Below are 25,980 nucleotides of genomic sequence, written 5' to 3'. Positions count from 1 at the left end.
CGCTGCCCCGCACTCTCTCTCCTCGCTGCCCCCGGGCCCCGCACTCCTTCTCCCCGCTGCCCCGGGCCCCGCACTCCTTCTCCCCGCTGCCCCGCACTCTCTCTCCTCGCTGCCCCGGGCCCCGCACTCCTTCTCCCCGCTGCCCCGGGCCCCGCACTCCTTCTCCCCGCTGCCCCGGGCCCCGCACTCCTTCTCCCCGCTGCCCCGGGCCCCGCACTCCCTCTCCCCGCTGCCCCCGGGCCCCGCACTCCTTCTCCCCGCTGCGGATCCAATCTTTGGCCGGAAGCAAGAGGGCGGAGCAAAATGGCGGAACAAGATGGCGGGGGCAGGTTGCTAAAATGAGTCATAAAATCGCCCATGAATCCGCCCATGAGCGTACTACACGTTTGCGTGAGAGTAATCCATCTTGCTCCGCTATAGGATCTTTGGTCAGAGGTACAGTAAATACACATTACTACAGGATGCATTTGTCTCTTGTCAATCATCAGTCGCATCAAAGGCATCCTGTCATGTGGTACAAGGCACTTGCATATCAAAGGCATCGGACATTGGTACAAGGCACTTACATATCAAAAGCATCGGACATTGGTACCAAAGATCTTATAGCTCCGCTATAGGATCTTTGATTGGTACAAGGCACTTGCATATCAATGTCATCAGTCACTGCATACCTCAAAGGCATCGGACATTGTCTCAATACCCCATACTGGGATTCATCTGGGCTTCCTCTCTCATCAATCGATAGATGCATTTCAAAGTCATCACTCATTGTGTCAATACACAGCAACCTGAGGGGTTGGGCTTGCCTTTCTGTATCAACCTACTGGAGAAAAGCCTGCTTTGAGACTAAATGTAAGTGTAATCTAGCCCAGGAATCCATTTAATATTTTCTTATATTTTTAACATCATTCAGCCTTATCAATTGGATCCAAGGATAGATAGCTGAATGGATAGCAAATTGGCTCTATGGAAGGAAGCAGAGGGTGATGGTAGAAGGTTGCTTCTCAGAATGGAGGCCTGTGACTAGTGGTGTGCCACAGGGTTCAGTGCTGGGCCTGTTACTGTTTGTCATCTACATCAATGATTTGGATGACAACATATAGGGCAAGATTAGCAAGTTTGCTGATAGAAACATAGAAAATAGGTGCATGAGTAGGCCATTCGGCCCTTCGAGCCTGCACCGCCATTCGATATGATCATGGCTGATCATCCAACTCAGTATCCCATCCCTGCCTTCTCTCCATGCCCCCTGATCCCTTTAGCCACAAGGGCCACATCTAACTCCCTCTTAAATATAGCCAATGAACTGGCCTCAACTACCTTCTGTGGCAGAGAATTCCACAGATTCACCACAGATTTTCTCATCTCGGTCCTAAAATACTTCCCTCTTATCCTTAAACTGTAACCCCTAGTTCTGGACTTCCCCAACATCGGGAATAATCTTCCTGCATCTAGCCTGTCCACCCCCTTAATCATCCCAGATGATACAAAAGTTAGTGGTTTTGCAGCTAGTGAAGATAATTGTGAACAATTGCAGCAGGATCTGGATCGATTGGCCAGGTGGGCGGAGGAATGTTTGATGGAATTTAATACAGAGAAATGTGTGTGTTGCATTTAGGGACGTTGAACAAGGGCAGGACCTACTCAATAAATGGTAGGCCTCTGGGTTGTGTTGTAGAGCAGAGGGATCTAGGAGTACATGTGCATTGTTCCATGAAGGTCGAGTCGCAGGTATATAAGGTGGTCAAAAAGGTTTTTGGCTCTTTGGCCTTCATTAGTCAAAGTATTGAGTATAGAAGTTGGGAGGTCATGTTGCAGTTGTATAAGACGTTGCTTGGACTGTATTTGGAATATTGTGTTCAGTTCTGGGCACCATGTTATAGGAAAGATATTGTCAAGCTTGAAAGGGTTCAGAAAAGAGTTACGAGGATGTTGCCAGGACTAGAGGGTGTGAGCAAGAGGGAGAGGTTGAGTAGGCTGGGTCTCTATTCCATGGAGCGTAGGAGGATGAGGGGGATCTTATAGAGGTATATAAAATCATGAGAGGAATAGATTGGGTAGATGCACGGAGTCTTTGACTCAGAGTAGGGGAATCGAGGACCAGAGGACATAGCTTCAAGGTGAAGGGGAAAAGATTTAATAACAATCCGAGGGGTAACTTTTTCCACAAGGGTGTATGGAACAAACAGCCAGGTGAGGTGGTTGAGGCTGGGATTATCCCATTGTTTAAGAAACAGTTGGACAGGTACATGGATAGGACACGTTTGGAGGGTTATGGACCAAGCGCAGGCAAGTGGTAGCTAAGGTAGCTGGGACATTGTTGGCCGGTGTGGGCGAGTTGGGCCGAAGGGCCTGTTTCCACGTGGTATTACTCTATAACTCTAAGAGAAGAAAACAGAAGGAATGAAACCACGGAAGAAAGCAATCCCAGAAACTTAATTTATTTCACAATTATCTATAAGCAATACTGCAGGAAAACATTTAGTAAAAGCGCTCCCAGCAAAAGCTGTTCATGTTTCATATGGAATAACAATTAAAAATATTATATTTTGCAATAAACAAGACAGGAGATTTCACCGTTCACCTCAGTTCTTCCTCCAGTCCCAGTTGCTAAAGTATAGTTTAAGTGTAAAGAGGTGGGAACGGGAGTTCCGGAGTGGGCTGCAACCTAGAATTGAAAAAAGGCACGTTGATTACACTCTTTTGAAAAAATGGTTCAAGTTTATTCAGCCAGTTTTCCATCATAGTCTCCTGGAATGATACAGCACAGAAGATCATTCAGCCCATTGTATCTATGTGGTTCTGCCACACAATTAGAACAGCATCTTTTCTTCCTCGTCATCTTTTCAAAAGTCAATATTACATTTATTTCCAGTACCATTCAATGCATTGTAAGCCACAACTCAATCAGGAATAGGTAATTTTACCTCATGCTCTTTTGTCTATCATTTAAGGCAAGGGTTACCCAACCTAGGGTAAATTTACCCCCAGGGGGTAAATTTGTTGATTCTGGATTTGTACATTTTTTTTCTCATTGACTGACTTTGTTTGGTTCCGGTATACCGGTATCAGTTCATCATTAGTTATTAATAAATAAGTGAAATAACATTGTTATGTGCTATTGAAGTTGCCAGGGGTAAACGGGACGAAAAAGTATGGGAACCCCTGATTTAAGGTGCGGTACTCAGAATTGAATTGAATACATTTTATTAGCCAAGTATGTATACATACAAGGAATTTGACTAGGTGCTTTGCTCGCAAGCAGGGGCAGAAAACCCGGGGGGGCCAGAGGGGACACGTCCCCCCCATGTTTTGAGAGGTGGGCGACATCCCCGCCAGGTTAGCCTGCCTGGGCTTGCGGGAAATATGGCCAGGGCGGAGAAGCAGCGCTGGTGTCCCGTCAGTCCAGACAGGGCTGTTAGTTAACCCGGTGAGACAGGCAGTTGAGCTGCATTTAGCGCTGGATTGAGCCTCCGAAGCCTCACACACGCGCGCGGCCGCCAAAAAATTGTATCCCCCGTCCCCTCCATGTTTTGATAGTGAGTTCCGTTCTTGCTCGCAAGTAACAACACGATATATAGTCGACAATTAAAAATGAAACATTATAATTTAAAAATGTGAAACATTTAATTTTAAACTGTTTGTGGAAAAAAAGCTGTTTTTATGTCTGGCTGTGACGGCTTTGACAGTCCGGAGTCGCCTTCCAGAGGGAAGTGCTTCAAAGAGTTTGTGGCCAGGGTGAGAGGGGTCAGAGATGCTTCCTGGCCCTTGCAATGTACAGTTCGTTGATTTGGGGGGGGGGGGGGGGGGGGGGGGGGGGGAGAGGTTGCAGCCAACAACCTTCTCGGCTGATCGAACGATGAGCTGCAGCCTCCGGATGTCATGCTTGGTGTCTGAGCCAAACCAGACCTTGATGGAGAAGGCGAGGACAGACTCTATGATGGCAGTATAAAACTGGACCATCATTGCCTGTGGCAGATTGTGTTTCCTCAAATGCTGCAGGAAGTACATCCTCTGTTGGACCTTTTTGACTATGTAGTCGACGGTGGCCTCCCATTTAATGTCCCTGGAGATGATGGTTCCAAGGAACTTAAATTACTCCACAGATGTGACTCCCCATCATGGATCAGTCCAATCAAGGTTGTGCCAAACTTGAGAAGCTTGACAGATGATTATGTTGAGGTGCTCAATGGAGAGGGGAGGGTACGCAGCCTTACGGTGCTCCTATGCTGAGGGTCAGCGGGTCTGAGTTGTGCTTTCCCAGCCTCACATGCTGCTTCCACGTCCCCCCCTCGCAATTGGCCCTGACCTTACTCTTTTACCCCTTCTCAAACTTTCCTTCCCATTAATTCGAGAATCTTTTGTAATTTTTCCTGTACTCACTTCCCCTTCAACTCCATCTTTATACTCCCAATTTGTCAATCCCTCCCCCCACTATTTAGTTTAAACCCACACGTGTAGCCCTAGCAAATCTGCCTGCCAGAATGTCGGTCCCCCTCCAGTTAAGGTGTAACCCGTCCCTTTTGTACAGGTCACCCCTACCCCAGAAGAGATCACAGTGGTCTATAAATCTAAATCCTTGCTCCCTGCACCAGCCCCTCAGCCACACATTCAGATCCCCTATCTCCCTGTTCCTGTCCTCACTAGCATGAGGTACTGGAAGCAATCCAGAGATAACACCCTAGAAGTCCTGCTTTTCAGTCTTCTTCCTAACTCTCTGAACTCGCGCTGGAGAACCTCCTTCCTCTTCCCGATGTCGTTTGTGCCTACGTGCACAACCACTGCCAGCTGTGAGATGTGGACCAAATACAGGCAAATGAGACTAGCCCAGAAAGCCAATTTGGTTTGCATAGGCAAATTGGCACAAAAGGCTTTATGACTCAAAGATACCGGGAGCAAAATCCTTTACACAAAAACTGAAGTGCCAACCTGCATACTAAATAGCAGAGGCATCTCCCCTTAGGCTGGTATGCAATTCCACAAGTTGCAGATCATTTTAAAGTTCAGCAGCATTGCTTTGTCTAGTTGTCATGGTAAAGAACAGGAGGAAATTATTGGCTCCATGAACACTCTAATCCATAGAGATGGCAGACCCCAGCACACAAGTGTAAAACAAAATCCAGCATCGAAATGTCTGCAGTGGATTTCAGCCAGAAGCATCCAATTGTGGATATTTAATCGTCTCCAATAGCCCCCCCCCCAGTTCCCTGTGACCACAGGAGACCGAAATGCAAGATATTGATGAGAATGTGGGGGAATAAATAGGGTTGGTCTGAATGGATATTTGATGGCATGACATCAACTCAGTAGATCAAAGGGCCAGTTTGCGAATTGCATTATTCTATAATATTAATCAAGGTCCTCATCAAAATAATCCCCACAGTGATAGTTTTATATTTCAGATCACTTGCTAAACTATAACAGCTGAACTACAGTATTGATCCAGATTTTCTATAATGAGCTTTTTAAATGGCGATATACAACACAACAACATTTAAACAGGAGGTAGACAAAAGTGCTGGAGAAACTCAGCGGGTGCGGCAGCATCTATGGAGCGAAGGAAATAGGCAACGTTGACAAAAGTGCTGGAGAAACTCAGCGGGTGCGGCAGCATCTATGGAGCGAAGGAAATAGGCAACGTTGGTTCCTTCGCTCCATAGATGCTGCTGCACCCGCTGAGTTTCTCCAGCACTTTTGTGTACCTTTGATTTTCCAGAATCTGCAGTTCCTTCTTAAACATTTAAACAGGAACATGGATAGGAAAGGTTAAGGGATATGGGCCAATTGTGAGCAAATGACCGAGCTTAGATGGGGCATCCTGGTTTGCATGGATGAGTTGGACCAATTTGGCATGTTTCTGCACTGTGTGGTTCTATGATACAGCTACAGGACTTCTACAGTGTAGTAACAATAACATATCAAATATGCCTAACTTACATGAAACTAGAGAGATACTACTCCATGTAAACAGTGGCAGGAAGAAGGAAGTGTTTAAGAAGGAACTGCAGATGCTGGAAAATCGAAGGTACACAAAAAAGCTGGAGAAACTCAGCAGGTGCAGCAGCATCTATGGAGCGAAGGAAATAGGCAACGTTTCGGGCCGAAACCCTTCTTCAAACCCTTCTTGTGTACCGCAGGAAGAAGGAAGATGGGTTTACTTTCACTTTTAGCAAATAATCCTCTTTCTCAGCTAGGGCAGTAGATGGCATAAGCTCATCAGCAAAGTTTATGCAACAATCATCTTGACCATTGGATTCTACAACAAGGAGTGTAGATTTGACAAGGCTAAACTTGCAGCCTTTTGGTGAAAGGAAGTATTCCATAGCGCAAGCAGGAAGTATTCCATGGGGCAAGAATAGATCAAAGTTAACGTGACTATCAATACAAATTTAGCAGATTTGACTGCTTCAACAAAACTTGCAGACAAAATGCAAATTAAAATTCTCACCAGTTCTCCTCACTCCAGTGACCATCCATGATGTGGAAAGTATAGGCATGGCGCGATTTATCTGATGTGTTTAAAGCACTTTTGTGCACAACCTGTCCATGAATTAGGATAAGCCCACCTGTACACAGCAGATTAACTAATTACATGTATGCTTTGTTTACACTTTCACAGAGCTCTTAATTTATTTCTAAAACATAAGAATATAACATTTTAAACCAGTTTTTCCATATCTTTTTGAGATCCTAAAACCAGTGCTTTACTTTAGACCAAGCAGAAAGCTCACCAGAATGTAATGGTGTAATCTAATCTAATGCAAACCTAATCTCATAGTTCAGTCTGAAGGAGGGTCCCAACCCAAAAAGTCATCTGTCCATTCTCTCTACAAATGCTGCCTGACTCACTGAGTTCCTCCAGCACTTTGTGTTTTGCTAATCTCTCATAGTCCTGTTATGCTCACAAAGATTTCTAGCATCAACTCAACTGCTTCACATAATGACTGTTCCTCCCAATTAAGTACTTATTATCTGCTGCAGTAACCATAACTGCACAGCACAATACTGTATATTAAGACACCATATAATAGTACATACAAAGCATTATAGCTAACCAGCCTAGTCAAAAACAAATGATATTTACCTTTCTTTACTGGAACAGAGATGAATTCATCGTCTGGATAATTACGTTCCTGTCCCATAAATTTGAGCAGAGGATGCTCTCCTTTTGGGCTTCGCAACCATCTCCGTGTAATGCCAGCTGTAAACAGTTATTTACATGATACCCATGTAATCAGCAGGAACTGATAATCCTGGCTCTTCATTCAGTAATTACACTCTTATTACGGTATTATATTATGTAAGTATTCACTTCACACTAGCCAGTACTGGTACGATGGGTCAAATACATTCACTGCAATGTATTTCCACGATAATTTCACCAGGTCCTATGTCGTACACATTCCTCAGCCTAGAAAACATCAGCAGCCTCTGCTGGTGTCAGTGGTTGGAATCAGACATCTTCCAGTAATAGTGGCCCTCTGTCAGAAGATTAACCACCATCCAGCAATCTGTCACAGTCATACAATTGAAGTTGGACACCACTCCTTGGTTCAATAATTCTCTACTACCCAAACCACCGTCTTCCCAAGTACTTTCCCTTGCAAGCGCAGGAGATGCAACACCTGTCCCTACACCTCCCTTCCACTATTCCAGCTTTCTTCCCAACCCCCCCCCCCCCTTCCCACAATCAAACTGAAGAAGTGTCCCAACTCAAAATGTTACCAGACTACCTTTTCCAGAGATGCTGCCTGACCCGCAGAGTTATTCCAGCACATTGTTTCTTTATTTTGGGTAAATATATGGTTTTGTGGCTTGTAAAAAAATCATCACTGCAGAATTAATTAAATGATAGATTGCAAGCTTAGCAAAGTTACCACTGCTACCTTTGTGGGAGCCAGGGATGAACCACAGGCAGCTATTCTCCTCAGTTGAATCCTCGATTGCAATCCAAAAACCTATGATGCTCCCAAGAGGTTCAGTGTACAAGAAAGTGGCATCTTGATGTGGGTTCACTGGAACAGCAAGAACAAGATAGACCCAATTAAATCAACTATCATCCTCTGACTGGACTGAAATCTGTTCATCAGTTCCAAATCCTAATAAACTATTGAGGCTGGTCAATTAAACATTTTCAGACAAGGACTGATAGATTTTATTTTGGTAACAGTAATTAAGATTAGTGAGCCAAAGTAGCAAATAAAGTAGAGATCAGCTATAATTCAATTGAATGCCAAAACATCCTTTGGAATGTATAGGCTATTTCTATTTATATTCTACTAGACTAAGTGGGACCGGTTGGGTCCCAGTCACACAGGAGGCCTGGTCCCCCAACTCAACCCATTCCCCAATGCAATATTCCACCACTCACCTGTTCCACCAACGCAACGATGGGAGCGTTCTGCAGCCGGGGACGGGGACAGCTTCAGGCGAGGAGCATCCTGGAGCCAGTGGAGGGGGACGCCGCCGCCTCATAGCTGGAAGCACGGCCTCGGCTGCTGTCCCCCCCCCGCTCCCCGTTCTTCAAAAGGCGCAGAAAGAACGAGCAAGTTCTGCAGATCCCGAGGTCCTTTCCTCTTCCTCCTCCCACTCCCCTCTACCCCCCTCTCACCCCCCTCCTCTCCCTCCCCCTCCCTCTGCCCCCCCTCCTCCACCCCCTCCCCCTTCGTCAACCCCCTTCCCCTCCTCCACCCCCTTCCCTCCTCCTACACCCTCTCCCCTCCCCATCCCCCTCTCTACCCTCTCCCTCCTCTACCCCCCCCCTCTCCCCCTCCCCCACCCCCTCCACCCTTTGCCACCCTCCTCCCCACCTACTCTCTCCCCACTCCTTCCCCCCCTCTCTACCCCCTCCCCCTCCCTGCCCTCTCCCTCCTCCCCTCCCCCTCCATCCCCTCTCCCCCTCTCGCCCCACTCTCACCCCCCCCCCGTGTGTGTGGGTGATGGTTAGTGTGTGTGCAACGCCGCAGCCCCCGCCCCCACCCCGCAACCGCGCGTGAGGGAACGTGACCCAACGGGTCCCCCTTGGTCTAGTGTTCACACTGTGTTTTTGATTTTCTGTTTTTGGATTGAATTCTGTTTTTAATTTGTGTCACTGTGATGTCTTTAATTACTTGTTTTATTCCGATTATATGTTTTTACTATGTAAGGTGTCCTTGAGATGTATGAAAGGCGCCCATTAAATAAAATTTATTATTATTATTATTAGTGTTCATTAAAAATGGAATTACAATTTAAATCGTTTTGTTAGATTTTTTTTTCGAGCATTTCACAGCAGCAGTGACTGCCCTGAGCAGCACAATTAGGATATTAGGCCTAATGTAGAGGTTGGGAAAACAGACCATCCTCTTGCTCTCTGAAAACTGGAAGGTCACCACACCAAGTGACCCCTACTTTCAAACACAAGTGACAGGCGAGCTGCTTATGGTCTTATTGCCAAAAAATGATTTGTTATTAAACAAAATGAATCACTGTTTTAGCAATATGTCCTCAGGGGAATTACCCTTATTATCATTGATTCCAGAGTGAACAGGAGAGTAACCAGGTGAAAGGTTCGGTATGCATTAGGACTAGAGGGATGTTGTTTGGCCTTACCTTCTCCACCAATTCTTGGTTGCTGAAAAAAAAGTCACGTTGTTACCACTTTTATAGCTTGCTTAAAATATTATCAAGGCATCCTTAGGTAAATTATACAAGCCAATTAACAGATGATAATTAATGTGCAATTGAAGAACTAATATTAGTGGCAAGACTTCTTATATTTAGTGATATAATCGTGTAAAATAAGCCAGTGACTTCATTGGAATAGTCATTTTATATGACCAGAAAATTAAGCCAGGATGTTTAAAGTGATTGGAGAAACCAAATGTAGAATGGGTAATAGCAGAACATTTCCACACATGCAGCCCTCATGAATTAGCCGGTGCAGGTATCCACAGATGTGCTGCATCAATCTATTTCAACGTGTTTCTGTTTTAACTGCAAGATATTAGGACAATTATTACTTTGACAGTTGTAATTTGCATCCTATTAGAGACACGCCCACAATCATTCTCTTCACCTCTAATTTAAAACATACTTGTTTTCTCACTTTCCCCAGTATGATGTTGGGTCCTTGATCTGAAACTTAGCCCATCTTTCTCCTCACTGAAATGCTTGAATTGTCGAATGCTTCCTGAATTTTCTTTTTGATTTTGAACAAAACACAACGTGCTGGAGGAACTCAGTAGGTCAAGCAACAACCACAAACAATCTTTCAACACCCAGACATGTGGAATCTATTCCACTGAGAAAATATCAAGACAAATTTCTTCACATACCTTAAAGATGTACATGCTCTGCACAATGACAGGTTCCTTTAGATCTAACTTCTGGGCCACTTCCTATGACAAAGATACAACATCCTTGTTTGAAAAGGATAAATAATTTCTCCCATTCATTTGATCTCCCATTTTTGAAACATTCCTTAACTAAAGAAACCAAGCTCCAAAGCCTCTGTTGCAGCCACTGTTATTCATAGTAAGTGATTGCAAAAGGGAGTGTATTGTTTTCCCCCCCTCCCTCCTATGGAGGACCAAGCAATGAACTCAAGGAAGATATTCAAACTTTTTGGTTAACCACCAGGAATAAGAAACTGAGCCAAGAATAATGGATAACAAATTCAAAATATTTTCCAGTTCATCAAAGCAAAGTAACAAGGAGCATACCTTGCGCAGAAATGCAAATTTACCAAGGGCATGCAAAAGATAAATGGAAAAACTCAAGCTAAATTGACAATATACAGGTAGCACAGGTTAAAAGCCAGGAGGGTTTACATGCTGTGATCAACCAATGTTATAAAGTTCAGCTGGATAGCAAAAGTAAAATCAATAAAATCATTTAATTATAATGGGGTTACATGGATCAAAGACGTTTCCCAACACATTTCAAACCCATGCTTGTTGCTCCAGATGGCACAGTTTGAAGTTTTTGAAACTCACCATTGCCTTCTTCCTCGTAGAAAATTGAAAAAACAAACACCTCATTATACTATCCCAAGGCCAGCCTTGGTCCTTAATACTAAATGCACCAAAAGGCATTTATAAAGATATAGGGAGTTTTTGTAAAATAAAAAAAGGAAATAGAATTAGGGCAGAGATGGGATAGGCAAAGCCACCAAGACATTTGTACACGTGAATGATAAATTTTAATCTGAAGAATTGCTAAGCCAGGTTCCAATATGAACCATGGAGTCAAAGAGTGATGATGCACAAGACAAGATATGAAGGAGGCCAGGAGCCTACCATTAGAACACTGGAATAATCAAGGCATAAGAATCTTAAGCAAAACAACGTGCTGGAGAAACTCAGCAGATGAGTCAGCATTTGTGGAGGGAATAAGCAGGTGATGTTTTGGGTCAGGACCCTACTTCAGTCCGAGTTCCTCCAGCAGTTTTTTTTTTTTGCACTATGTTAGGCGCTTCCCCCTCCTGGTGAATGCTATGTACTTACCTTTCTCTGTTTCTATCCCAAGTACAGGCCTCGTGGCTGTGAGTCTGGAATCGAGGGGTTAAAGGCTCCTGTACCCGATTGGCCAAGCTGCGTCAGGTGACGGTGACTCATCTGAAGTATAAATACCAGAGCTTCCCAGGATTCTCTCTTCTTCGTCGACCCTGACTGATGAGCAGACTGCTGGTGTGGTCCGCAGAGTGTCAACAAGCCTTTGAACATACCAAAAGTCTTCTGGTGCGCGCACCTGTGCTTGCGGCACCTGATTTTGAGCGTCCATTTAAGCTGGCAGTAGATGCTAGTGATCGTGGGGTTGGTGGAGTTCTTCTACAGGATGATTCAGATGGGGTGGAGCATCCAGTTTCGTACTTCTCTAAGAAGTTTAATCGTCATCAGAAGTGGTACTCCACCATTGAGAAAGAAACCCCTGCGGTTGTAATGTCTCTGACTCATTTCGAGGTTTATGTTGGCTCCTCGAATGTCCCTGTCATCGTACTCACGGATCATAATCCTTTGGTATTCTTGCAGAATATGCGGAATAAGAACCGGCGGTTAATGAGCTGGAGTTTGCAGCTGCAAGATTACAACTTGGAGATCAGGCATATCCGTGGCAAAGATAATGTATTGGCTGATGCATTGTCGCGCCAGTGATGTCTGTGCTACTGAATAGTTGCTGAAATTTGGTGGCGTTTTTTAGTTCATTTTCAGAAACTTATTCAGTATCTTTGGGTGGGGGTGTTAGGCGCTTCCCCCTCCTGGTGAATGCTATGTACTTACCTTTCTCTGTTTCTATCCCAAGTACAGGCCTCGTGGCTGTGAGTCTGGAATCGAGGGGTTAAAGGCTCCTGTACCCGATTGGCCAAGCTGCGTCAGGTGACGGGTGACTCATCTGAAGTATAAATACCAGAGCTTCCCAGGATTCTCTCTCTTCTTCGTCGACCCTGACTGATGAGCAGACTGCTGGTGTGGGCCGAGGAAGCCTGACCACATGGCATAGAACTTTGTGTATTTTCACCATTCCTTGTTAACAGATATTGAATTGGGACGGATAAGGGCTGACCTTAGAGTTTTCGTGTATTTTGGTTTGAGGGTTGTATCTCTTTGGGCAGGTTTTGGAATCTCCGGTTCGACGGCCCATTGCGTGGCTGGCTGGAGCATTGTTAAATTGTTTGTCAGTTTATCCATATCCCTGACTGGGTTGTTTAAATCAGGTTTGAGTTTTGTGTTCCAATGAATAATTAAAACTGTTTTTGAACCTGAACCTGGTTTTTGACTTGTGTTACGCGGCTCTGAAGTACTTGCATTCGGGAGTCGTAACACACTAGAATAATCAAGCATGGATGCTTCAAAAGTATTGAGGGTTGCAACAGTATTTGAATGATAGCAAGAGGAGATCCAGGGCATGGAATAAGCCGATCTTAGTGTTAAATACGATAGAGAGATGGCCACTAGCTTTGAGACTAAGCAGATGTTGAGAATAGTCAGTGTCCAAATCAGTCTGAAACTGTTATCGGTTAAATCTAGATTCTGCTCATCTAAAGTTGCAGAGAAAGGAATGTCAGAAATGAAATTAACAGGAATGTTATTTTTAATTAGGAACAGATGATTTAAAATAACAAACAAATCCAGTCAGATTTAGCATTGGAAACATTGGGCATTACTGTTAATAAATTTCCACATCCCAATGGTTATGGTGGCACTCTATTGCGCTGATCGTCAACTCAAGACAGACCTACCTTCACTTTAGGTGAAAACGTGAGATTTATGAATGCAGGTTCCCTGGCATGAAGTGCTATGGAGAAGACAGAGTCATGTTAATAAGAGCAACTGTGTGAAAGAACATAAAGTGAGACATTAGAATTAGGTGCAAGTGTGAATGTGATAATCCATCAGTTGCATCTACTACTAGCATGCAGTGCTAGGTGAAGCTTTTGTTGAAATCTGATGACAGAGTCAGAGCATGGAAACCAGCCCTTTGGCCCAATTCGTCCTTGCTAAGATACCCCAACTAACTAAGTCCCACTTGCCCAACTTTGGTCCATATCACTCGAAACCATTCCTATCCATGAAATTGTCAAAATGTCTTTTAAGTGTTGTTATTATACCTGCCTCACTTCCTCCGACAGCTCATTCCATTTACCCACAATGAAACTGAGTTATTAGGGTTGACAGAGTTATAAAAAAAAATGGAAGTTTGGTTATTGCAATAACTACTTTAATTTTTCACATTGATATTTCTAATTCACCAAATAAACATACATTGAAATAAAGAACATGTGCAACAAATAGGATTTTCCACTCTGTGTAGAATTACATAATATTTCAACTGGCCTCAGTTATCCTGGATTAAAGAATGCAAAAAAACTATCACGCACTTTGCACTAATAAATTAATGATAAACAGTAAACCAAGCCATCCGAAATCCAACCTGAAGCAAGCACAAAGCCTGGCAATTCATGCAAGACCCCATAATTTGTCTGCTTTTAGCTGATATTTATAAACTAAAATTTTCACAAAAGTTTTAAGTAAATGCTGTTGGTTCCTTTGTTAATATCAAACACAATGGAAAGAGAATGAACATGAAGTAGCATAAAACACTGTCTTTACCATGTCCAATTTTATTCAAGGATTTTTCTTTTGGCAAAAGAAGGTCACCTGAATGAAAAGAAAAATGAATTACTCACATCTTAGCCTTCATTGGCTGAATACTTTAAAATACATTTTAAATAATCGAATGTTTAGACTTCTGAGTTGTTCAGTTGGTGATAGGAAATAGCCAGGTCATATAGCATGTCCTTTAGGGTGGGTCTGGGTAGTTGTGAGGGCATCACAAACTACCCTACCTATTGTTTTGGGAAGAAATGAAATCCAGCAAAATAGTTTGATCGCCTTCCGTACCTCTTGCTGACTGCTAATGTACATGGTCATTAAAAGGCATCGTCCACTTTAAACTTGTGTTTATACATGTCATCATATCATTCAATGTCAAAACCATAAAGACTGATCATCTGATTAAGATACTGAAGAAGCATCCAAGAGTGCAAGATTTCACAAAAGGTTCGCAAAAGCAAAAGCTACCAAAGCAACAAGTAAAGATTTCATTATTCTGTTACAAGTGCATATGACAATTAAACACTCTTAACATTGCAGGTGCAAAATTAGTAACAATAGTTACTACATAAGATAAATTAAGTGCAGTAAATTAAGTAAATGTAGGTAATGTAATAAATAAATAAATTCAAATTATTTTTATTGATAACTAATTTGAATAGTGGTCGCATTCACCTTTGCTGTCAAGCACTCCTTTTTCAAAGAAGAATCGAATTTTGTCCCCACTACTCAGAAAGTAATCTGTGTTTCCCTAAAACAGAAGATATATAACAGTTACAGGTGCACAACCTTTTATCCGGAGTTCCGGAAACCGAAAAACTCCGAAAACCGGCCATTTTTTCCAGGATGTCGTCTGCACACCAAAGCTCGCGTTTGGCGCCAAACTTGACCCGAAACGACCCACGGTCAACCCAGGTCTGTACTACTGTAGCGGCTGCCTCCTCCCCAGAGACCGGGGAGACACTTAAACATCTGTAAATCATTGCTTAAATGTTAGTCAGTTAGTTTGGAGGGCTTTTATATGAAGGGGGAAACTTTAATTCTTAGTCCCCTACCTGGTCGGAGAGGCGGGGAGCGGTCAATGCCTTACCGGGTCGCTGGGGCTGCGGGCGTCCGGCCGCGGACGGCGCCGGTTGTAGCTCCGACCCCAGCAACTCTACCCCTGGCTGCGTGGCGCTCCAAATCCAGCGCGGCCCGCGGCCGGACGCCCGCAGCCCCAGCACCGCTGTGGCCGCCGACATGTTGTGTGTCGGCGGCCACAGCGCTCCGGAGCTTACCGCAAGGCGACCTGGTAAGGCATTGCCCGCTCCCCGCTGGTATCCCAGTGCTGCGACGCCGCCGACTCCCAACATCGCGGCGCTGGGGCTGCGGGCGTCCGGCCGCGGGCCGCGCTGGATTTGGAGCGCCGCGCAGCCAGGGGTAGAGTTGCCGGGGTCGGAGCTCCAACCGCGGCCGGACGCCCGCAGCCCCCAGCTCCGCGATGTTGGGAGTCGGCCACAGCGCTCCGGAGCTTACTGCACGGCGACCCGGTAAGGCATTGCCCGCTCCCCGCCTCTCCGACCAGGTAGGGGACTAAGAATTAAAGTTTCCCCCTTCACCCCCCCCACCACATAAAATCCCTCCAAACTAACTGACTAACATTTATGCAATGATTCCCCAGTCTCCGGGGAGGATGCTGCCGCTCCAGACTTTTCAAGCCGCCCGCGCTACCTACCTAATCTACGCTAAAAATCTTCCATTCGGAAATCCGAAAAATTCCGAAATCCGACAAGTGTCTGGTCCCAAGGCTTTCGGATAAAAGGTTGTGCACCTGTATTGCCATATCAAGTCTTCTGCAATAAAAAAAGTGCAATGCAGTGATCCATCTTACACCTTCTAACCAGAATGCTCACCTGTTTCTTTTAAGGCCATTCAGGAATGTAGGAAAACATAAATGTTAGTCAATTTATTCTTTAACATCCCTGAAAGTCAGGAGAATTGAACCGTAGATCACAACAATTATTCAATGAAAAGCTAATGGGTGCAGATATCCATCCAAATGTATTTTCAAAGTAATAATTGTATTTGCTTCTATAGCTTCTTCTGGCAGCCCATTTCAGACATGGAGTGAAAAAGTTGCCAAGTCCTTCTTAAATCTTTCCCCTCTGGCACCTCTAGTTTTAGAATCCTCTTCCCTTCAAAAAAGGCTGAGCTTTCACTTTATCCATGTCCTCATGATCTTGTATACCTCAATAAGGTCACACCTCATGCTCCAAAGAAAAAAAGTCCCAGCTCAACAAGCATCTTCCTATAACTCAAGCACACCAGCCCAGGTAATATGCTGGTGAATCTCTTCTGCACCCTTTCCAACTTAAGTACAGACAGTATGTTCCAAATTAAGTACAGACAGTATGTTCCAACTTAAGTACAGACAGTATGTTCCAACTTAAGTACAGACAGTATGTTCCAACTTAAGTACAGACAGTACTTACATGCTTGGAGTACACAGTGCTCTAAGCGTGGTCTCACCAATTATTTCTACAGCTGTAACATGATTTCCTAACTGTTGTACTCAATGCCCTTCCCAATGAAGGCAAGCATGCCAAATGTCGTCTTCACCACACCATACACCCAACTTACCACTTTCAGTGAGCCCTGTACCCCAGATCAATACTCTCCAGGGCTCTACTATTTACTGTACGTCTTACTCCGGTTTGACATACCAATGTATAACACTTCATACTTCTTATGCACTTCCAAGAATCAGTTATCTGCCAATGCTTGGCAGTACCATGACCACAGAATTACTAATAGATCGGAAATCCATCATCAGGAACTATCAGAGATGGGTATTAACTGCTGGCATTGCCAGTGAGAAGGACTTCCCATATTTAATAATATTTGAAATACATAGAAAGCAACAAAGTTCTCTCACACACCAACCTGTGCTTCAGTCTGCTCCTTTTCTTGAGTTGAGAATTCTGTCAGCAGGTGTTGAGAGACATCCATCTCATCGATAATCTCAGAGATCCGTGCTCTCAGTGAATCACATTCCTCCACTGTGAAAAAGCCTTCAACAACAACAAAACCAAACTCCCGAAACTGGAGATGGATAAGTGAAACAGTAAAATTAGTTCAGAACATGCTCAATTTTCACAGAAATAAATGATCATTTTGCCTTGGACAAGATCTTCCCAAAAGACTCAAACTTCAATATAGGATTTCAACATATAACATTCCCACATGCATAATGCACTTATTATTGCATATATATATACACAATACAATACAATACGGGTTTATTCGTCACATTGCACATTGCAATATATATATATTGAGAAACAGTGAGAAACTTTGTTTTGTTTGCTAATCAAGCAAATCATACCATACGAGTACCATATTAGGTAGTGTAAAAGAGAAAATAAGCAGACTACAGAATATAGTTACAGTACAGAGACAGATTTTTTAAAAGTTGTTCTTGAATCTCGTGATATCTGCTTTCAAGCTATTGGGGAGGGGAGAGAGCAGCCAGGGTCTCTGATGTGGTTTGATATGGTCTTTGATTATGTTGTTTCCTTTCCCTAGGTAGCGGGAAGTGTAGATTTACATCAGTGGGAGCTGGGGGGGGGGGGGGGCAGGTTTCTATAATGGACTGGGCTACATTCACAACTATCTACAATTTCTTGCAGTCTTGGGCAGAGCAGTTGCCAGACCAAGCTGTGATCCATGGTATGGCAACTGTGATGCATCTGGAGTGGATGCTTTCTGTGGTGCATCTGTAGCCCTTGACCTCCAGCCAAGTACAGTACAATGCCCACAATCTGGATTCAAACTGTAAAACAAAACCAGTGTCACCATTAATTCTCTAACTTCATTTCTGAAGATCCTGACTTTTGCATGTTATCCAGACAAATTATACCATACACGAGTACACCAGGCAATGTAAAAAAAGATAAGCAGTGTGCAGAATATAGTCCAAAATATAGAGTTATTGCCACGGTGAAAGTGCAGATAAATAAAAAAAATTACAGAAGGCTGCAAGGAGGTAGATTGGAAAATTGGGATATTCATCCCTAACATATGAGAGGTCCACTCAAGAGTCTAACAATAGCTGGGAAGAAATTATTCTACAATCTGGTGGTATGTGCTTTCAAGTCTTTATATCTTCTGTGTGATGGAAGAGGAGGGAGTCATCCTTGATTATGTTGGCCGCTTTCCTGTGGTGGTGTGAAGAGTAGATGGAGTCGATGTGGAAGAGATGGACTGCTCCAACCACATTGACAGAACGACTATAGATGCATGTTTGCAGAACAAAGAGAAATATGGAAATACAGGTACATGCTTCCTTTAAAGTGGCAAGTCAGTTGGACAGCATGATTGAAGAAGGCATTTGGTGCGCTTGCCTTCATTGGGAAGAATATAAAGTACAAAAGTTGGGACATCTTGATGCAGTTGTACAAGTTTTTGGTGAGACCACATTTGCAGAATAATGTGCAGTTCTGGTTTGCCCAGTTATAGGAAGGATGTCATTAGGCTGGGGCGGGTGCAGAAGAGATTCAACAGAGTTTTGCATGGACTTGCAGTTTTGAGTTGTCGGAAGTATTTTGATAGGCTTGGACTGTTTTCTTTGGAGCACAGGCGGCTGAGGGGTGACCTTATTGAGGTGTACAAGATCATGAAGGGCATGCATAAAGTGAACATACAGTCTTTTTCCCAGGGTGGAGGATTCTAAAACTGGAAGGCAGAGACTTTTGGTGAGGGGAGAGATTCAAGAGGGACTTTAGGATAACTTTTTTCCACTTATATGGGGGTTGCACGTAAGGTCACTGGGTCATAGGGCTCGACGCACGGAGCCGCTAAATCCAACTGGAAGACATCCGTCACTTCCGGTATATGTTATTAATGCTAGAAACGCGTACTTTCCTACTTGTTAAAAAACGCCAAAATGTTGAATTTCTGCGCTGAAAAAATTTGTGGGAGTCGGGGTGAGTGTGAGAGACATGTATCCAACTTTAGAATTCCAAAAGTGAAGTGAAATGAAGGTATAGAGAAGCGAGAACTGAAGGGACCACAGCAGCTAAAGTGCTTGGTAAACATTGAAAATATTGGCAATTATCGCGTTTGCTCACTGCATTTCATCAAGTAAGGCATTATTTGTGTTTTTTCTTGGTTCCTTTGGTATCTAAAAATTCTCAGAAGTGATAAATCTGGCTGTAAATTTTTCTTCAGATGCGTTTTCATTTTGTATGTAAAAACCCACGAGAACCATGGGCAATTAAAAAAATTACAGCCAGATTTATCACTTCTGAAACTTTTTAGATGCCAAAGGAATCAAGAAAAAACACAAATAATGCCTTAGTTGATGAAATGCAGTGAGCAAACGGCCAATGTTCGCCAAGCACTCTGGCTGTTGTTCAGCTCTCGTTTCTATCTACCGTCATTTCTCCTCACTTTTGGAATTCTGAAGTATGCTAAATGTCTCTCACACTTATCCCGATTTCCATAATTATTTACAGCGCAAAAATTGACAATTTCAGCGGGTTTTAACGGACCCGCTACGCTGGAAACAATGGTAAGTGCCTACCTGCAGCACATCGCGTGTAATCCATTTAGAGTAGCGTAGCAACAGTACGGGTCATGGGCAGGGCCGGTGCTAGGAATTGCGGGGCCCAGTTAGAAAACTGATGGCGGGGCCCCTACCAAAGATCATAGAGGAGCAAGATAGACCACTCCTCGAAAAACGCGTAGTATCACGTGTGATTATCGACGCCATTTTATTGAGCATTTTTTTGGGCTTCCCCCACACTGTCATGGCGTCCTCATGTAAATCTTCACCTCACTGCTCCGCTATCAATTGTTTTAATCGTAAATCTAAACGACCAGACCTGTCATTCTTTAGGTTCCCCGATAAAAAAGAAAGGTAAGAAAATATTATTATTATTTTTTGTCGATATTCTGTGGTGAAAATGTTATTTTCTGTTCTCCCATCAATGGCCATTGGGAAACTAGGTTTGTCGGTACATTAGAAAGTTAGTAGACTTATTTTTAATAGATCTTTACTTACCACTATAATAAAGACAATTTTAACACTTCTGTACGTTTTTGGTTTTGTTCTTGTAAGGGTGCAATGATGGGCCGGGGGGGTTCGGCGGTGGCGGCCGCAATCAAAGGTACGAGAGGAGCTCTGCTCTACTTTGGTCGGAATGGGACGGCTGCACGTTATAATGTGCTATCGTTCCACTCCCTCTCCCCCCTTCTCCCTCTCCCCCCTTCTCCCTCTCCCCCCTTCTCCCTCTCTTCTCTCGATCTCTCTCTCTCTCCCTCTCTTCTCTCGATCTCCCCTCTCGATCTCCCTCCCTTCCCTCTCTCCCTCCCTTCCCTCTCTCCCTCCCTTACCTCTCCGTGAGAGTTGGCAGCTCTGCTATGTCTTGGGTCCAAAAGAGGATAGAAAGAAAATACTTAATGGTCTTTGTAAGAAGATTTTAATAAGCTCTTCTACATTTAAGGTAAATTGACATATTAGAGGCAAAAAGCATCTTCAATATACAGGTCTCTCCACACAACTGAAAACAATTGCGTTTAAGTGATATATCATCCATTGTTCAGGCATGTAGTTATGATCATCTTTTTTCTTATTAGTTAATCCTAAATGATATCTCCTGTAATTTCAGATGTCAACAGTGGGTCCAGAATACTCGTCGACAAGATCTCCTGCACCGAACTGCAGAGTATTTGTCAAATAACTGCCGTCTTATGTACATTGTGTGAAATTGTGATTTGTTAACTGCACAAACTAATGCAAATGGCGATATATTTATTATTGTATCTACGTTGGACATTTTGCTCTTTGGTGTCAGAACGCGGGGTGGGAGATTGCAACCTTCACGTGGTCCGCCCTGTTTCGACAAATGCAATCAACCCGGTGTGCACAGTCAAATAAGATCAAATAGAACAAGTTGTCCTACAACTTTAGGCTGTGCACGCCATACGCAAGAAGAAGAAGAAGAAGAAGAAGAAGTGTCAGAACGCAGTCTGAAGAAGGCTTCCGACCTGCAACATCACCTATTCCTTTTCTCCAGAGATGCTGCCTGACCCACTGAGTTACTCCAGCATTTTGTGTCTATCTCTGTTTAGATTGGACTCGTGGGTGGAGATTGCGGCTGGTTTGGTGATCTAGAACGAGGGCCAAAGTCTCAGAATATGGGTAATGATATTTAGTAATGAGACAAGGAGCAGTTTCTTCACTCAAGGGCTGGGAATCTTGGAATTCTTGATCGCGTGAGATGGTGGAAGTCGAGTCCTTGAAAGGAGAGATATTTTTTTTCAAATACGAAAAGGATGAAGGATAATGGAGATAATATGGGAATAAGGTGTTGAGGTGCAGGATCAACAATTATCTTACTGATGGTGGTGTGAACTTAGATGGCTTATCCTTGCTTTTATTTCTTACAGAGATACAGCGCGGAAACAGGCCCTTTGGCCCACTGCGTCCGCTTTGACCAGCGATCCCCGCACACTAACACCATCCTACACACACTAGGGACAATTTACACTTATACCAAGCCTACAAACCTGTATGTCTTTGGAGTGTGGGAGGAAACGGAAGATCTCGGAGAACACCCATTCAGTCATGGAGAGAACCTACGAACTCCGTACAGACAGCACCCACTGTAAGGCAGCAACTTTACCGCAGCACCACCATGCCGCCCTTAATCCACTAGGGCACTAGGTTACAATAAACTTCCTACATATTCCAGGAATGCATCTCATAAAAATGGGAGAGGTTTAAATGCATTGTAAAATCTGCTGTCAGTTTCCTAGATCGGTATTGCTCTAATGGCCTCTTTGTATCATTTTCTTTGATTTAAACCATCCATTGTTCTGCATTTAGATTTTATTTTTTCCCCTGTGGATCACAAGGCACTGTTTGTTTCAGGGGTGACTCTATTCTCCAGCGTAATTTGACAAGACAGCCAAGAGGGCAAACACAGGCAGTTCAGATCTGCTGCCTGTATCGCATGAGAGAACAAGAATGAGACCAACTTGTTTTTTGCAGATCATCAACCCCTGACTGATGTTATCAATGCCGATGGTGACTCAAGGAGACTCAACCAGGTGGTGGTTTACAAAGGTCCATGCCCATTGTTCCTCATGGCATACCACCAGCCGCAACAGATCACCTAGTCATAGAGTCTCACAGCTTAGAAGCAGGCCCTTCAGCTCAACTTGCCCACGCTGGCCAACATGTCCCATCTACACTAGTCCCACATGCCTGCTTTTGGCCCATACCCCTCTAAACCTGTCCTAACCATCAAATAACCTAACAGAACTGTCATATGAGGAAAGATTTAAAAGACTAGGCTTGTATTCACTGGAGTTTAGAAGGATGAGGGGGATCTTATCATATTGTCTACAGTGTACTATGTTTACAGATTCTGTTATGCTGCTGAAAGTAAGAATTTAATTGTTCTATCTGGGACAAGCTAGATGCAGGAAATTGTTCTACATGACAATAAAACACTCTTGTTAGATGCAAGGGGATCTTATAGAAACATATAAATGAATAAAAGGACTGAACAAGCTGGATGTTCCCAATGTTGGGCGAGTCCAGAACCAGGGGCCACAGTCTTAGAACAAAGGGGAGGCCATTTAAGACTGAGGTGAGAGAAAAACTTTTTCACCCAGAGAGTTGTGAATTTGTGGAATTCCCTGCCACAGAGAGCAGTGGAGGCCAAATCACTGGGTGGATTTAAGAGAGAGTTAGATAGATCTCTAGGGGCTAGTGGAATCAAGGGATATGGGGAGAAGGCAGGCACGGGTTATCGATTGGGGCTGATCAGCCATGATCACAATGAATGGCGGTGCTGGCTCGAAGGGCCAAATGGCCTCCTCCTGCACCTATTTTCTATGTTTCTAGAACACTCATCCAGCAATCCTCGAGCCCACCAGCTCATCCCGTAGTCAATTCATCAGCTTTTCCATAAGAACTTCCATCAGTTCTTCCAAAAGAATGACAATCAGACAATCTCGATAACCCTCAGCCCATCAAGCAGCCCCTTAATTCACCCAGAATTCTGAACTATTGAATGCTCACTGCATCTCTTTCCATGTCGGCAAGTTAATATCCAGCTGCATGAACCATGTGAAAAGGGAATAAATTGATGCATGTGGTGCAGTGATTTGTGCTGCACTATAGGCCTGGAGACCAAGAGGAGTTCACCATTGAACGGAGTTTGAACGGGGGGCTTGAGGCCCCCGACCGAGGAAGAACAAAAGGAAGGGACTTGAACTTTATTTCGCCTTCCATCACAGTGAGGAATGTGTAGGAGTCACTGTGGTGAATGTCCGTATTAAAATGTGTTTTTGAGTGCTGTTGCTTTTAATTGTATGACTGACCTGGCCAATGAAATTCCTCGTATGTTGCAAAACATGGCAAATAAAATCTGATTATGATTCTGAAAAGCCTTTCCCTTCCATACTCTTTCCTCTCTGATCTTTTTGCAGTTGCCTGCCTTTCTGTACTTGTTGCAAGAGATTGTCGTGGCATCCAGCATCCTCGGAGAATGTAGAATTAAAGGCAGGCAATGCCAGTTTTAAAGATGGTTATTTGCCTCAAGATTGGATTATTGTATCTCCAGAACCTCCCCAGAGGCTCTGGGAGACACAAGGTTCAAGAGGGAACACAAAAAGCCTAATTAGGAAGAATATTAAGAGTAAGATTTTCAATTAAAATACTGTAATTGATGGAACCTTGCCTTTAAATTGGTTGTTGGATGAAACCCTGATGGTTCTCACATTGTCTCTTTAAATTTACTCTCCTTTTCACACTTGCATTAAAACACACAGCCACCGCCATTCACAGTGATACTGCCCGGCAGTCTCATAATTACAGTAAACACAGCCACCTTGACAGCCACACAAAATGATGTAAATAAAAATTGTTTTCCTTATTTAAGAAGTTCAATTTACAATTATTTGAAATTGTGGGGGTTGGTACAAAATACTGCTGACCCACAAATGTGTTGCTATGAGACATTCACATTTAAAAAATCCATGTCTCAAAAAAAGCAAGGAGGTGCCCATGTTATTTGACAAACTTATCAGATGAATTTAAATATGTAGGTATGTATGCATTAGTTTTGCTCCTAATTCCCTTTTCCAAATCATTAATATATATGGTAAACAGTTGCGGCCCCAACACCAAGCCTTGCGGCAAAAAAATCCAGAAGATTAGTCAACCATGATTTCGCTTTCATAAATCCATGTTGACTTGGACTAATTCTTTTACTGCTATCCAAATGCCCCATTATTACATCTTTAATAATTGACTCCAGCATCTTTCACACCACCAAAGTCGGGCTAACTGGTCTGTAATTCCCTGTTTTCTCTCACGCTCCTTTCTTGAAAAGTGGGATAGCATTAGCTATCCTCCAATCCACAGGAACTGATTGTAAATCTATTGATCATTGGAAAATGATCATGTGTATAAATATATATGCATGTGTATATATGCATGTATGTGTATATATGCATGTATATGTGTGTATATATGTATGTATATATGTTTATATATGTGTGTATGTATGCATATAAATGTATCCATATATGTGTGCATTTGTATGTGTATACGTGTGTATGTATGTATGTGTGTATATATATGTATGTGTATATATATATACACACATATATTGTATATATATGTATGTGTATATATATTTATATATATTTATATATATTTATTATTACTATATAATTATATATATAACTGCCTTTATGGTTTATGCACATCATCTTACAAGACAAATGAATTAATAGTGATTATTTAAATCAAAGTTGCTTCTGATCCATGAGAATAAACTTTATTATCTCTAACTTGCCTCTCACACACAGACACATTCATATAAATATATAAAATATATATACGTTAAATTTAATTTTGTGCAGTGTGTGTTAAAGGGAAACTGCACAATACAATGCAAGGGAAACTACGCAAAGGAGGGGGCTGTTCCCGCTACAAGATACTCGAGGATCTTTGCTTTGGATCAAAGATTATAGAGGAGCTCTATAATCTTTGCTTTGGATCATAGCGGGTGGCATACCGGAAGTCGCGTGTCGCTTAAAGAAATGGCGGCCGTGACGTTCCGTCACGTACTACACGTCAGTCCATTGGATTTCGGAGGAGTGGTCTATCTTGCGCCTCTATGATCTTTGGCCCCTACTCTACAAAAGTAAACATGTATGTATGTTTATGTTTCGTGTAGTATGCTCATGGGTCGTGACCCGACTGCCGTGAAACCTCCCTATAGGGTTGTCCCCATCTGGAATGAGCTGCCAGGGGAAGCTATAGAGGCAGATGCAATTATCACTTTTGGTCAGATATATAGAAAGCAAAGATATATATTTGATAGAAAGGAAGGGTTTAGAGGGCCACCGGCCAAATACAGATTTTAAAAAATGGCACTGGCCCAATATTCCTAGATGGTCGACATGGATAAGGTGGGCCGAAAACAAGCCTGTTCCCAAGCTCTGTAACTGCCGAATTAACTGAAAAGTATGGGAGTGTTACTCACCCGCGCAGCATGGTCGTCTGTGAACATGTTGCCACTTCAGGTCGAGGAGCCGATGCCGCCTGTCACCTCCTCTAACTCCGCCACCTGCTCTACCGCCTGCTTCTGCTGACCCGTTCCCTCCGGACGCCCGGCCACCGCTCTTTCACCAGCAGGGTTCAGAGGTTCGCAACAACAATCATTTCAGTGGAGTAGACCAGTTAGAGAGGAGGTTGTGAAACTGTTGTTAAGAGAGGAGGTTGTGAAACTGTCTTAGAGAGGAAGTTGTGAAACTGTCCTTTCATTTCAGTGGTTCCGCAAACAAATATTTTTGGACTGGTGTCGGATTTCTTGCCTGACGA

General features: G+C 43.4%; 1 protein-coding gene across 3 annotated transcripts; it reads right to left on the bottom strand.

Moving 5' to 3' along the window:
* Positions 1 to 2,425: 2,425 nt before the first annotated feature.
* On the bottom strand, positions 2,426 to 25,777 carry phyhd1 (phytanoyl-CoA dioxygenase domain containing 1). Of its 3 annotated transcripts, XM_033048924.1 has the most exons (11): positions 25,643 to 25,777; positions 17,016 to 17,174; positions 14,769 to 14,844; positions 14,091 to 14,138; positions 13,220 to 13,275; positions 10,317 to 10,379; positions 9,592 to 9,613; positions 7,887 to 8,015; positions 7,085 to 7,201; positions 6,449 to 6,566; positions 2,426 to 2,668 (listed from the first exon to the last, which is right to left on the bottom strand). In XM_033048924.1, exons 1-11 carry the CDS (start codon positions 25,667 to 25,669, stop codon positions 2,623 to 2,625), a joined length of 861 nt encoding a protein of 286 aa, XP_032904815.1. In that variant the 5' UTR covers positions 25,670 to 25,777; the 3' UTR covers positions 2,426 to 2,622. The 3 variants fall into 3 exon arrangements, with proteins under 3 accessions (XP_032904815.1, XP_032904818.1, XP_032904817.1); XM_033048927.1 differs by lacking the exon at positions 6,449 to 6,566; XM_033048926.1 differs by lacking the exon at positions 10,317 to 10,379.
* Between the last annotated feature and the right edge of the window lie 203 nt (positions 25,778 to 25,980).

The sequence above is a fragment of the Amblyraja radiata genome, chromosome 32 (genome assembly GCF_010909765.2).
Source record: "Amblyraja radiata isolate CabotCenter1 chromosome 32, sAmbRad1.1.pri, whole genome shotgun sequence".
Taxonomy (NCBI): Eukaryota; Metazoa; Chordata; class Chondrichthyes; order Rajiformes; family Rajidae; genus Amblyraja; species Amblyraja radiata.
The sequence above is the reverse complement of the archived record's forward strand: the minus strand, read 5'-3'. Positions and strand labels throughout refer to the sequence as shown.

Excerpts from the sequence above, each read along its gene's own strand:
- phyhd1 (XM_033048924.1), bottom strand. The coding sequence starts at position 25,669 with ATGTTCACAGACGACCATGCTGCGCGG. Across the intron at positions 6,567-7,084 it reads CTCTGTTCCAGTAAAGAAAG|GTGGGCTTATCCTAATTCAT; the intron begins GTAAATATCATT and ends TGCTGTGTACAG. Across the intron at positions 2,669-6,448 it reads CACTGGAGTGAGGAGAACTG|GTTGCAGCCCACTCCGGAAC; the intron begins GTGAGAATTTTA and ends TTTCAATTCTAG.